The 15,169-nt window shown below is 40.1% G+C and overlaps 1 protein-coding gene across 4 annotated transcripts in view; it reads left to right on the top strand.

Annotated features, from left to right (window-relative positions):
• Positions 1 to 15,169, top strand: part of vcla (vinculin a) — a 33,376-nt gene that overhangs the window by 1,400 nt on the left and 16,807 nt on the right. For all 4 annotated transcript variants that reach the window (XM_057342100.1, XM_057342101.1, XM_057342099.1 and 1 more), the window contains exons 2-6: positions 5,950 to 6,020; positions 8,564 to 8,714; positions 9,728 to 9,836; positions 10,407 to 10,529; positions 10,881 to 11,041. In XM_057342100.1, the coding sequence (XP_057198083.1) occupies positions 5,950 to 6,020; positions 8,564 to 8,714; positions 9,728 to 9,836; positions 10,407 to 10,529; positions 10,881 to 11,041 (615 nt within the window). The remainder of the gene's footprint in view (positions 1 to 5,949; positions 6,021 to 8,563; positions 8,715 to 9,727; positions 9,837 to 10,406; positions 10,530 to 10,880; positions 11,042 to 15,169) is intronic.

Below are 15,169 nucleotides of genomic sequence, written 5' to 3'. Positions count from 1 at the left end.
AAAATTGTATTTAGCCTTCGTTTACTTTCACTGTACACTGTATAGACTTTCTATTCTATATCTTTCTGCTCTTTTTTTCTTTTTTAGAGTTTCTGTTTTGTCTGTGAGTTTTATGTTTATTTGCTATGTCCAAGCACGAACGGCGTCTCACTGTACGAGGGTAAACATTTGCTCATTGCTTCTTGTTTATATGTAAGGTGTTTAACTTCCAGCTGTTATTAAAGGGATAGTTCACCCAAAAATGAAAATTCTGTCATCATTTACTCACCCTCTTGTCATTTCAAACCTGCATGACTTTCTTTCTTCTGCAGAACACACAAGAAGATATTTTGAAGAAAGTTGATAACCGAACACCACAGGCCCCCATTCACTTCCAAAGTATGGAGACAAAATCAATGCAAGTGAATGGGGGCCAGTTATCAACATTCTTCAAAATATCTTCTGTTGTGTTCTTCAGAAGAAAGAAAGTCATACAGGTTTGAAAGCGGGTGAGTAAATGATGACAGAATTTTTCTTTGGGGTGAAGAATCTACCTAATAGGTTCTTACATGAGTAAGTCACAAATAGGTAGTGAGCATTTTGTGTCCGGGAATAAATCGGTCCCCTGATCTGGGAAGTAACACAGTCTCAGTGCCAGGCTGGGGTGTGGGGTGGTTGATGACCCAGGGAAAGTGATTCCCCGCTGGATTGAGGAAGTGTAAGGTGTCAGTGTCTTCAGACGCACCCTAGAGCACCCCCACCCCTCATGTGTGGCACCTGTTACTGCTGAAGTGTCCAACATATCAGCCAAGCCTAGAAACCAACGCTTTATATCTCTTCTCACTATAAAGCCAGGTCTGTATCTTGGAGACTGTTCTATGTTTAGACAGTCAAAATTCTTTAGGGCGTCTTGGGATTGTGTCAAGTTGGTCAGGTTTGTTTTAAGTAGTTCCCCTAGTTATGACACCTTTCTTTCTTTCTTTCTTTCTTTCTTTCTTTCTTTCTTTCTTTCTTTCTTTCTTTCTTTCTTTCTTTCTTTCTTTCTTTCTTTCTTTCTTTCTTTCTTTCTTTCTTTCTTTCTTTCTTTCTTTCTTTCTTTCTTTCTTTCTTTCTTTCTTTCTTTCCTTTTATGTTTATGTCATTCATTACTGAGCTGTCAGATGCTGTGCAGTAGTATGTTGTGTAACTATATATGATGGGATGCTGGTCTTTTTTTGAAGTCCCAAACGTGCGTTCATGAGAAGTGAGCTCGCTTTATCTTCTAATTACCCACCAGAGAATATAAGTAGCCGCTTGCCTCACTCTGGCACCACCTCTTTACTTTAGGTATCTTACTCTATATAATCATGCATTGAAAGTCCTTGCATAACTGAGCTGAAGATGATCTGCTTCTTCTGGCCCCTCTTTTGTGGAGAGCAAACCAAATCCTTTGACCTTAATTGCTTAAAGACCACAAGCAAACAAAGTAAGAGTTAGTTTTATGCTTTACTCTTAGCGGCAAGCATTAAATAAAGATTTGAACTCATAACCCTCATAAAATCTACAAGCAAGCACTTGAGGCATATTCTTTTTTTGTTTGCGTTCTTTGAATCCCTACTTTTCATGCCTGTTAGCTGAATTCATGTGAATTGTGTTTAATGACATCTGACATTGGCTTTGATTGACGGGCTGAAGCAGCTGCTGACCTGGTCGACTCTGCAAATCCATTATCAGCACTAATGCACACAACCTCAGATCAAACAGCCTTTTAGTGAGGCTACAACTGCTATAAGCACTCTGCATTAATTATGCATCATAAATACACAATCAATGCATCCTTGCCTCCCGTGTCTGTCTTTATCATACGCTTTGTTTGCCAGGGAGAAATGTGCAGGAGGGGAACCTTTTATGGACTAGCAGTGTGTGGACCGCAGAATTTCCTTTAAAAGGAGTCGTGAGTCTTTGCGAAGGTTGCGAGAATCAATGTGCGATAATTCTGAGCGGAAGAGTAAACAGTGGACAGATAAAAGTGCGCTGGGACGGAAAAGGAGCCTTATTATATAAACAGCCACAGTGGAGAGTGAATGCAGAGAGAGGCATCTGACTGCAGGTCCCCATAACATTCTCTTACAAATGATACACGTACACACACACACACACACACGCAACAAAAACACACTGTGTGTGCAAATCTAATACACAAGAAAACATTAGAGGAATGAGAATCATGTCAGGGTTTAACCTTTGGTTTGTCTTTTGAGAGCCTGTCATCATAACATGCTGTCAGTTGTGGTTTAACAGGTGGATTATGTATAGCTATAGTGATGACTTAATGGGTACATCAGTAGTACATGTGGCACTTACATTTATTAATTTGTTGGCCGATCGGTTTATCACTAGTTTTGTGTGATATCTTTTTATCGGGTGTTCGTGCAGCAAGATTTTTCTCTGAAACTGAAAGTCCATTAACCAGATGCCTAACATAACAGTATTCCCATAACACGTATCATGAGTTGTTTTGTCTCTGTTGTGTACAGCCGTGTACAGTATTTTTATACTGTTCCTAATTGATTTTCCCTTTTAGGTGCCTAAAGCACTGCTGCCTGTTGGGTTGTGATAAATCAACAAGTAAGAAATCATCAGTTGGCATTAATGTTATTTTAGTTTACTAAAATGAAAACGTTTCTGTATTGAAATCAAATAAAATATAGACCTAAAAAATAAACTTATTGGAAAAACTTAAGTAAAGGAATGTTGCCTCAAAAATAAACTGAAATAAGTTTAAAGCACTAAAATTATAACAATAAACAAAAACTACAACAAAACTAAAATAAAAATGGATTAATCTTTAAAGGTGGGGTGCAACGGTGTTTCGTGCATTCTGACTTCTTTACAATGTTAAACGTACTGTCTTCTCATTCTTGACATGGTCAACTTGTCAAAAAACGAGTTGAATGTATGACGTAGTATTTCTGTGCTCGATACACTCCACCAGCGTTCCTATAGGTTTCGGAAAGCTTTTTCGAACATGAAAATCCGTTTCGTAACATCATTTCTTAGTCCCTTATTGGACAATTTTCCCGGAAAAGCACACCCACGTGTCAGGGAGAGCGGGAGGAGCATTCGCACACCTCAACCAGTTGGAGCAAGAGAGAGAGCACTTCTTCAGCTTAGTTTGTTTATTCACTACATTTCGCTGAGGACTCAGGGCTCTAGACTTCGACTAAATGGTCGCATTTTGTGACTATTTTCCTGCCAGTGAGACAAGTTTTTCTTAATGGTCGCACCGGTGCGACTGCCAAACTGATCAGTATATAATTCTTGCATATTATAAATTTGATGCGCAGAAATTTTATATTGCGCAAGCGGCGCATTCAGTCATTCATTTTCGTCTCCGTTTCGTAAACATGTGCAACTGATGTACATCATTTTTTCATGTTAATCCAACAGATTTTTTTTCAGTGCACATAGGTATTTAAACCACCAAAAATTGACAGCTGACCTGTATGTAATAGACATTGAATTGCTCTGTATGGGTCATTCAGTATTGTGCCTTTATGAATCTGTTTTTTGTGCACTTCTTCATTGAACTCTTTGCTTCTTGTTTGCCAGAAAGTGTTGCAGGGGATCCTAATTTACCACCGTTGCTTCTTGCCCCACAGACAGCCTTATAGACCCGGTACACTGAGCTAAGAATAACCCAGCGGAATGTAGTTGCAGGTCCAATATCTCAGGAGTGTGTGAGGTGGAGGCCCCTGTGAGCAGAGTGACGCTCCTATAATGCTTTTCAAAATATCACGTCCCAATAGTAATCAGCTCTGTATACCACAATCTGCAGATTTTATCCCTTACATGTTTTTTCCTGACCTCTTTTTGACTGGTATGGCTACTGGGGTGGGTTGTTTTTTTCCCTAGGGTACATCCTGTTTATCTGACTGCAGTGGAATACTTGACTGGGGATTTCTTTCATTCTTTTGCATGAATCTGCCAAACACGCCACACAGCATTCTTCATTCAGTAGGGTGCAAGCAGTCTGCACAGGGCTGATGTTTGTGATTGACACTCATTAAGCTGAGCATTTGTTCATGTTTACATTCACACATTTGGTTGATGAAGCTTTAAATATGCAGTTTTTTAAAAGTCATTGGTTTGGCATGATATTGCCATTGGCCACACTGTGCTTCACCTGTTGAGCTACAGGAACACCTGTGTGTTTTGTTGGCCCTGTTAAACATCCCCCACTGGGATAGGAGTCTCTCTGATCTCTGTTCCCACTTTAGCCCTGAGGTTAACCCAGTTAGCCTTTTTTACGAGTCCCCATCACCCATTAGGGGCAAATATAAGAATGCGGTCCACGGCACACCACAAAACTGCCCTCGCGCATAGTGGTCTTTAGCAGCTCATCAGCTGGGAATCAATGCACTCTTTTATATACTTCTTTAGTCTGGTTGATGTATTTCTCATCTCATTATATTCTCTCTTTCTGTCTTCACTAGATGTTTGGGGAATGTATGTTCCTTTCAACTGATGAATCACTAGAGCTTCACAAGTGCTCGAAAATCTGCTTCAAATATGATTCAGATATGCAGGGCAGAGAAATGGATGCGACTGCCTTCCTGTAATTACATCATTGGAAAAAAGAGCAGGCGGGAAGCGGCCATGTGGTGTGCAGAGATAACAAACATCTCTCTGTTACGTGCTATCTCTGCATTAGTGGACATTGTAATGTAATTCCTGATGTCCAGTGAAAGGGCAAACGGGGCACGTGGATGGGAGCGTGTTTGCTTGTGATATCTGAATACCAAAAATCAAACAGTTTTTTTTATGTGATGTAAAAATGAGATTTTGAAAGGTTTGAGAGTGTAAGGTTTGAATTAAGAATGTTGTAACTCTTATGGTATGTTTTTGCAACCGCAACAGTAGGTGGCTTAACTACAGTATGGAATGAAAAGGACAGTTTGTGTCAAGATTTATTATGTAATGTATCGCTTAAAGGTCCAGTGTGTAGCTTTTTTTGAGGATCTATTGACAGAAATGCAATATAATATACATAATGTCTTCAGGTGTGTAAAAAGACCTTACGTAATGAAGTGTTATGTTTTTGTTACTTTAAAATGAGCTATTTCTATCTACATACACCGCGGGTCCTCTTACATGGAATTCACCATATTGTTTCTACAGTAACCCTAAATTAACAAACTGCTTTTTGTAAATACATTATCTCCTTCGGCAAAGAAGCGAAAAAACATGACGACACCTTAGCCATGTGTCAGACACTTTAGTGCTTCAAAAGGGAAGGGTGCCGTTTGCATCCTCACCACTAGATGCCGCTAAACCCCATATTGCTCCTTTAATATTCAACTACTATGGGTTGTTGGTCAAGTCCTGGTTGCATTTGTTTGCCACAATCCTGAATGAATGTTTACAGCAAGCTTTGTTTTTTTTTATTGTCAGTATTTTGTATTCAATATTTAATTCATTTACTATATTCTTTCTGGAAATATTGAAGAGTGCGGTGGCAGATATAGATTGTGGGCAGTTGTTTCTGATTGGATAGTGGAGGTATTGGCAGCATCCCAGACATCCAGCAGTAGATTGGCTTCTGGGCTCGTCCAAGACACACTGGACCTCATTGTGTCCAGATACTCAGAGCAACCTCATTAGCAAGCTGTGTCCGTCTGTTCTGCCTGAGGACCACAACGTTTCCACATGAGAGTGTATAACCTAGCTGTTTATAAATGGGATGAAAATGAATGAAAAATATTGATGACTCATCCTGCACTCACTCATTTGATCCAATGAAATGCTGTCTTCATGTCCCTTCCCCAATACCACCTATCTTTTTGGCCATTGTATGTTTTTTGACAGAACTATAAAGATGACCAAATGACCGTGAGACAAGACTCAAACTTGGGTCAGCCGAAGTGCCCCAACCCAGTAGTCCTCACATTTAACGCTGTTTAAACACGCTTGTTTCGGATGTGTTCTCAGGTGGGGAAGGAGACGGTGCAGACAACAGAAGACAAGATTATGAAGAGAGACATGCCCCCAGCCTTCATTAAGTAAGTCCTGTGCTTCCTGTCTCTCTAGGGGCTCCTCATGTGAATGTAGATCAACTTTAATCTCATTCCCATGCTATTGACGCTTTAACACACATGCTCATTGCACAGAATTAACAAGCCAAGTGCTTTAACAAGGTTGTCATGTCAAGAGATGTTAAAGTCATGGTAAATTCTACAGATTTGTCCAAACATCTAAAGAACACTGCATCCAAGCATGTTCTTTGATGTTTCACCATCCAACTGTGCTCACAGTAGTCATGTGCTTTAAAGGTCCAGTGTTTGAAATGTAGCGGCATCTAGTGGTGAAGTTGTGAATTGCAACCAACGGATCACTCCACCGCTCACCCCTCCCTTTCAAAGCACTTCGGTGGCTGACACAGGACTAAGATGTCGTCACGTTTTTGCTTCTTTGCTGAAGGAGATCGCGTATTTACGAAACACGCTCTGTAGAGCAGTTTGTCCGTTTAGGGCTACTGTAGAAACGAATTCCATGCAAGGGGACCCGCGTTGTATGTAGATAGAAATAAGATAATAAAAACATAACGCTTCATTATGTAAAGTCTTTAAACACCTCTGAAGACATACAGTAGTTATGTATGTTATATTGCATTACTGTCACTAGACCTCCAAAATATTACACACTGGACCTTTATCATAGTTTGTCCGTTTCATTCAGTTTCTTCTTGAAAATGTCCTGTTAAGTAGATTCATGTAATCAACTGTGATGCATTATTAGATTTCTGCAAAGCCTAGTGGCATGCAAATAAACAAAAGTCTTGCAGATATTTGACTCTAAATTCAAATTCAAATAATGACTAATGTGCTGTAGGTTAGTTTTGATGAGATGCAGTTATAAAAAAAAATTCTGGTGCGTCATTCCCACGGTGCGGAAGCCCGGGGGTGTTTTTCAGCGAGCTAGCGATGCATTATTGATAGGTGTACTTAAAAAATATGTCTGCTCTCCCTCGACTCTCCTCAGATGTGTGAAGTGCCACTTTGACAGCTGACGCAGATGGAACACTTAGTGTGGACTCTGTTTAATATTGATGTTCTGACTGTTCGTGTCTGTCTCTTGCCCTCCTTTCCCCCCAATTTCCTGCTCTCTGAGATGTCAAAGATGGGTTGTGCTTTTATTACCAGCCTGATACAGAAAGTCATTGAGGTAGAGGTGCTTGCTGTTGCTTTTTTCTGACATTTTTAAAGGTGAGGTGGTTCGTCAAACAGCCAAATGTATGTTTTTATTGTGAAAATGAACAGTCGACAGTGATGAGAAGTATAGCGCGGACTGGACTACAACCCACAACTTTGGAGCGTTTCACGACAACTGCTGGGCCGTGAATCACATAAAGGATTGTGATAAAGTGCTCTCTTAATAATAAGAGGTGCACTGATGCTGAATGGAGTATCCTCACAACAGCAATGGAGTTGACAGCTCCATATGGGCCCTGTGTGGCTTCTCAGTACTGCTAGCTAATTGGGCTCCAATGGGGAATCGTTTTTTAAACGATTGTCTGTAAATGCAGAATTCATGAAAAACTTATACAGTAAGGCTAACTGGAATCTAGGTATTAGAATATGATTAAGACTAAAGTGATAGTTCACCCAAAAATGAAATCACCCTCTCATCATTTCAAACCTTTATGACTTTCTTTCTTCCACAGAACACAAAAGGAGATATTTTGAAGAAAGTTGATAACCGAACAGCACTGGCCCCCATTCACTTCTATGATATGGACACAAAACCAATGCAAGTGAATGGGGGCCAATTAACAATATTCTTCAAAATATCTTCTTTTGTGTTCTGTGGAGGAAAGAAAGTCATAAGAGGGAGAGTAAATGATGACAGAATTTTCATTTTTGGGCGAACTATCATTTAAGTTTGCTAAAATCCATCCAATCTCAGGGTTGTTATTTGCACAAGCTCAACTCAGAAAATGGACAAATTTAGTTTGAAGTTTTCCTGTGGTTGTAGTCCCAGACTCATCTGTGTAAAATGTCTGGGCAGATGGACACAGAAAGCAGAAGACAGCAAAGGATTTGGCTGGACACATTTGGCACCATTAACACAAGCTGGCACAGAGCTCGTCCATCAGCACACACGTGGTTGGTGACAGGAAATGTGAACCCCTCTCTCTTTATATATATATATATATAGGCTCAGTTGTAACGACTGACACTGGAGTGATGCCTCATATAGCGAGGTCTCCACCACAGCATAATGATGAAGAGAGGGTTTCTCTTAAACATGTCACATTCCACTCCCCTGTGGAGCTGTGGGGCAACTGGGACACTGGTTGATATCTATTAATACAGCGTTATCTCCAGTCTGGTGTTTTCATATTAAAAGGGCATTTTTTCTTTGTGCTGCCAATGTTTTATTGTTCATAAACTGAAAAAAATGCTGTGAAAGTGATCTTGATATACCTCCTCAGCATCCATGTGTGTTTTTTTGTCAGTTTTTTTAGAACTATTTTCCGTTTTGTTCAAACAAAGGTCAGCTGATATACATATCAAATTATTCTTTTTCTGTTTGTTTTTCTCAGGGTGGAGAATGCCAGTGCCAAGCTGGTAGAGGCTGCTCGAATGCTGAGGACAGACCCGTATTCTGTCCCCGCCCGGGATTACCTCATCGATGGGTCCCGGGGCATCCTCTCAGGCACATCAGACCTGCTGCTGACCTTTGATGAAGCAGAGGTAGGAATGAGAATGAGATCTTGCTGTCTGTTAGGAGGAAAATTGTGTCAGCGGTTCTGTTTTGCGGTTTTGCTGACGGTGTGCTGTTGATTCATAGCTGAACTGGCACACAAAATTATCTTTGCTGATGATATCACATCCTTTGCTCTGGGAAATGTCATAATATCTTATGAAGGAGGGATTTGACAGACAGAACGATGATTCTTTTTTGAATATACTACAAGCTGTTTGCTTGTCAAAAGTGATATATTACTGTGTCATGATTTGACTGTTAGATGGGAATATTAAATGTGTGAAAGATTGTGTATCAAATGTTCATGATGTTTTTCTTTATCAAAATCCACAGTGAGCATTTTGAATGAGCACATTCTGAATGTTAATTCTTTGGATCATTTTAATTCTTTCAGCTGTTCACATTAAACAGAATCACTTATCATGCGGACTAACTTGTGGCCCTAATGTGCCGTGATCCCCATATCCATATGTGTGTTAAACGTGTGGGCGCAGCATAATGGAGCTCAAACAGAACACATGATCTGAAGAGCTGCCGTACACACAGTATGACTTCTATCAGTGCCAGTTACTTTTGAAGTTCTGCAAAGCTTCTGCTGGTCACAAGATTTCTCATCACAAGACGAAACTTTAAACATGCTTGTAAATAAGAAAACAAACAAAAAGGCTGCCTCAAGACATTCAATAACTATATTAAGTGATACTACTCTGCATACAGCAGTGATATGAAATGTATGACTTTCAAAACATCTGATGAAATGTTATAGTCAGATTGTGTGGTGTGTATTTACATCTACTGGGAAGATATCATATCATCATTCTGTGGTGAAAGCTGACTCTGAGGTCTATTAATAGTTCTTCTATCATCTTTCTCGAGGATCTGTGATGTTTACTGGGCGGGATGTTATGGTGCTATTGTGGGTTTGCCTGTTTAGGGCAGAGACATGTGGAATTAGACCAAGAATGCAGTTGCAGTTTAAACGTTTTCTTGTCATTTTCAGGTGCGTAAAATTATCCGTGTATGTAAAGGCATCCTGGAGTACCTGACAGTCGCAGAGGTTGTGGAAACCATGGAGGACCTGGTCACTTACACTAAAAACCTGGGACCAGGTGTGTCTACTTTTCTTGTCCGTTTTATTCTGATTGTGTATGTGCCACCCCCGCTGAAAAAAAACAATAGAACCCATCACAGAAATTCATTAACCATATGAACCATTAGCTTTTCCATTAAAACCATTACAAAATTCCTTTCTGTAGTGTGTTTTGGGCATTATTCCAATTGGATTTAACATCCTACCAACAGAATCCATCACATACCAATAGACACAATTATAGTTTCCATTTAAACCAATACAAATCCCTTTAAAACCATTAAGACCATTTTAACTTCTTTAATGGTTTCTATAGTTTTTTTTCATAAATATCATCTAATGCAAAACATTTGATTATTTTTTATAATTATCCATCCATAATGCTGAGCCCAACATTTTCTGGCATTGTCCTGGCATTTTCCCTTTTTATATTCACTGTATGTCAATAATGAAAGATCTAAAAGCTTTACAAAGGTTCAAAGATTACATTACTATCATTATCACATTATTCAATTAGATATTTCATATACATCATATACGTATACATCCCCCCGTGTTGATTCATTGTTGTTTACTCTGGAATTGTCAGGCATGACGAAGATGGCAAAGATGATCGACGAGCGGCAGCAGGAGCTGACGCACCAGGAGCACCGCGTGATGCTAGTCACCTCCATGAACACAGTGAAGGAACTGCTGCCCGTGCTCATATCAGGTGAGAGAGCAGCCGGCAGCTGTTCGGGTGCAGTATCCGTGTGCCAGCCGTTGATATGGCAACACTGATAATTGTGGTCATTTAGCTGCTCATGCCTTGCAGGCAGGGAGAGATTTTCACGTCTTCCAGTTGGCTTTCTGCAGTTGGCTCAGCAATAAATAACCAGGTTGATAGTGGATCATTTGCAGCAGCGACGAATCTTTTTTATGGCCGTGTTTGCAAATCGTATAGCAATAATTAAATGCCTGATGGCTGGACTCATCATTTATACGCAATTTCATTATGTTAGTAATATTTTCAAATGGCTCTTGAAAGGGGAGACATGACAGAGTCGTTTTTTATTTACTTCAGCCATTAAGATCTTTGTGACAACAAAGTGCACGAGGAGTCTCGGCGTGGAGGAGGCCCTGAAGAACAGAAACTACACGTTTGAGAAGATGAGCGCTGAGATCAATGAGATCATCAGAGTTCTGCAGCTCACGTCATGGGACGAAGATGCCTGGGCTAATAAAGTATGATTCACATGCACAAACACACACCGTTTACACTTGGGTGATCCATAAAAACATTACGAATGCGATTGATTCAGTTACTCTGTATGCTTATACAACATACAGTATATATTTACATAAAGTATTAACAGTGATTTGCATTTTATACTGTTTTGCTCTATTGGGAGTGCTTGGTGTATCTTTATAGAGAATCTGTTTTTCTCCGCGAATGAATTCGACACACCCATCCAACCTGCTAATGTAATCTGTTCCATTTCCAGCACCGATCGCAGTCACATTCAGAATTCAGTGACTGTGTGATATGACAGAGCGTCTAATAACTAGCGCCATCACCACATACAGACACAGCAACAGCGCTTGACAATTAGATTAATGATCTTCAAATGAATATTTCACAATGACGAACTCATCTGAAATGCTGAATATTCAACCTCTCGTCCTGACTGATGACACCCTTCGCTTGCTTAGCATGCATAATAAATATTTCCATATGAAATCACTCTACTCAAATGAGCCTTCATTTACTTTGCTGTCACCTCTGTTTTCGTTTGCCCTCTTATAACTCTTTAAACATGCCTTTCTTTTTGTGCTCTCTTTCTTTTCTGTGTCCCTCCATTTATTTTCCCTTCCTGTAGAAGGTAAGCTCTCCTCTCTCCCCCCGTGTAATGCGACAAAGTGCATGCCAGATCATTGTACCGCTAACAATGTGTGTGTTTCAGAAGTCATCCTCTTTTTTTTCTTCATGTTGTTCTCCCTTTTTAGCCTAACTTGATATCTTGATGTGAACAACATGTTGTTGGAATGTCACTGTCACATTGTTTCATCCTCACCCTTCACATGCTCGCCCCTTCAATCTCATTGCGTTTCTCTGTCACTTAATCTCACAGCTAATCACTTACGTCTGTCTCGGGAAGTGACAACCTTAACGCTTGACGTCTGTCTCTGTTGCTACTGCTATACACATTCCCGTCACCTCACTGAAAGATCTAACTGAGTGCTGTTTCGCCAGATAAACCTGCTGTTCTGCTTAGTGTCTCCGACACGCAAGTCCTTCCCACTGTTAAAGACCCATGAAACTGCAGTTTTCTTTTCTGTGCTTACATATTTCTTTTGATACAGGAATTTGGGGTGGGGTATTTAAGGCGATCTTCCTCCTTTAAAAGGGTCATATGGTGTGAATACGTGTTTTTCTTTGTCTTTGGTGTGTTTATAAGTTGCCCATGCATGTATTAGACACGTAAAATTGCAAAAATGAAAGTGTCGGAACAAAAGATGCATTCTATCAAAAAGCGAATGTTGACCCAGACCTGCATGAAACGCCTCGTGAAACCACACCCCCACAACTCTACGTCAGTTCGTGGTATGATTTGACTAATACCGCCCCAAATGTATACGCAAGTAAGATGGGTGTGCCTGTCAGTACAATTGCTTTGGAACCTGATGTTCCAAATATGGTAAGAGGCGTCACATTTCCGTCACACGCTTGCAGTATTCCACCAATCACTACGCACTGGTTAACTGGCCAATCATAGCACACCTCGCTTTTCAGAGCGATGAGCTTTGTAAAAAATCAATGCTTTTCAGAGAGGCGGGGCAAAGAGGAGATACAAACATGCACGGTATCATATGACCCCTTTAAAAAAGCCAAGAGCTGTTAGACTCTTAAAAAAAATGCTGGGTTATTTTTAACCCGTGGTTGGGTCAAAAAGGGACAACCTGTTGGGTTATAAATTAACAGGTTGTTTGCACGCAAAATGCTGGGTTGTTTCCAACCACTGTATGTCAAATATAGACATTTTACTATGTTCATTTACAGTGATATTTCACCCAAAAATGAAAATCTTGTCATCATTTACTCACCTTCGAGTTGTTCCAAATCTGTATAAATGTCTTTGTTCTGATGAACACAGAGAAAGATATTTGTAAGAATGCTTATAACCAGACAGTTTTTGCCCCCCATTGACTGCCATAGTAGGACCAAAACCATAGTAGGACCAAACCATAGTAGTATGGTCTATGGTTTGTCTCTGTTTGACCCTACCGTGGGTTAATAGCAATCCAGCATTTTTTAAGTGTAGTTTACATCACAAGTCAGTTGATATTAAGTGCTATATCTGCTACTTTATGGTTGTAGTCAGTCTTTATGGTTGTAGTCAGTTTAGGTGCAGAGTACGCATCTTTAAAATGTTATTGTTAATGTGATTGATATTGGTGTGAACAGGCCTGATACTGTGGTTGGTCTGTTTGTGCCCTATTTGTTTGGTGATTTCCAATCATTTGTAAGTAATGTTGCACCAGGGTCAAATGTTCTCTGTGAAGCCATGCACTTAGCTTTGGACGAACTCGCTTTTGTCTAGAGAGAATTGAATTGAAACTCAACCCAGACTGACGGCTCCCTCGTGCCTTGTGACTGGCGACACGAGTGATGGATTGATATTATGCCACGCACACACAGACACACGCACGCACGCATGCACGCACGCACACACACACACACACACACACACANCACACACACACACACACACACACACACACACACACACACACACACACACACACACACACACACACACACACACACATAATCCATTTGCTTGCAATGAATTATGAAATAAAAAGCCTGTGCATTGCCAGGCTCATTTATTCTTTTCACTCATAAACTGTAATCAGAATAAAAAAAATTCATTTTTTTTATTGCTTGTCGCCTCGTTCAATATAAACCTTTGAGTTCATTTGGAATCTGAATAAAGACAGTCGGTAACCTAAGCACACAGCTTTGGCTTGAATCATCCATAATCTACACTGCTAGAAATAGAAATTTCCATCTTACATTTAGAGCCCATGGATGAAGTTGATTTTTATTCCGCAGAAGTCTGCACCTATTGTAATTCCTCACAGCAGGTGCTTGTGATATCTGTCATCAGATCAGAGCATAAGCACAATGTGTATATTCAGACAGAGAATGTTCAAACAGGTCCTCTGACTCCATCATGAAATATTGATTGGATTCACACGTTCTGGCCTGTATCTGCTCCTGTCTGAGAGCTGAGATGTGAGAGATGATAGTGTGAGAGCTGCTGGGCTGGCGGCAGGAGCAGGTGTGAGAGGTTCATTTCCTGCCCTTCTGCCTCTTCTGATTGGCTGCGACCGCCAGTTTGTCTCCTGATAGAAATGCCACAAGCAAAAACGGACCATTATACGGACCATTATTGTCTTCTCTTGCTGATGTTTTTTAAATATAACATAGCACAAGTGGTATGAGATCAGTGGAAGTGTAATACAGTGGAAGTGTAAGTGTTATAGGCTTCGCAAAAAACTTAACCTTAGGTATGAAAAATAATAGTAAAAGTAAAAAAAACTGTGAACTAATAATAAATACTTAAAGGCATAGTTCACCCAAAAATGAAAATTCTGTCTTCATTTACTCACCCTAAAGTTGTTCCAAATCTGTATAAATGTCTCGGTTTTGCTGAACACAAAGGAAGATATTTGGAAGAATGTCAGTAACCAAACAGATCTCATCCCCCATTGACTCCCATAGTATTTATTTTCTCTACTATGGCAGTAAATGGGGGATGAGATCTGTTTGGTTACTGACATTCTTCCAAATATCTTCCTTTGTGTTCAGCAAAAGCGAGACATTTATACAGATTTGGAACAACTTTAGGGTGAGTAAATGATGACAGAATTTTCATCTTTGGATGAACTGTCCCTTCAACAATAATCAAACCGAATAAACAGATTGATTTGGACCTTGAGCACTACAGCACACACTGAACATGTCGATTTCAAACCAGTGCCCTTCATTTGTCTTTCAGTATTGGATGCTTTTGATATGCTGGTATATTTTATGAAAATGTGTACATTGAATGCAGAGACTGCAGTACCGTTGACACGGTTGAGTTGGTGAACGAGACGGGTTCTCCTCTAAATGTGTGCATGGTGCAATGGAGTGTGAATTGCTGATTATGTGGGCCTTGCTCTTATTTTGTGTGTGTGATAGAGACAGAGAGAGACTCTTTATGTCCTTCGTAAGGATGGAGAAAGGTGGCTCTGTGCTGCAGAAAACCCCTCCCTTTAAGCATTTAGTCCCTCATGTGTACAGCTACAACAATTGCTGTTACC

The sequence above is a fragment of the Triplophysa rosa genome, linkage group LG9 (genome assembly GCF_024868665.1).
Source record: "Triplophysa rosa linkage group LG9, Trosa_1v2, whole genome shotgun sequence".
NCBI lineage: Eukaryota > Metazoa > Chordata > Actinopteri > Cypriniformes > Nemacheilidae > Triplophysa > Triplophysa rosa.
The sequence above is the reverse complement of the archived record's forward strand: the minus strand, read 5'-3'. Positions and strand labels throughout refer to the sequence as shown.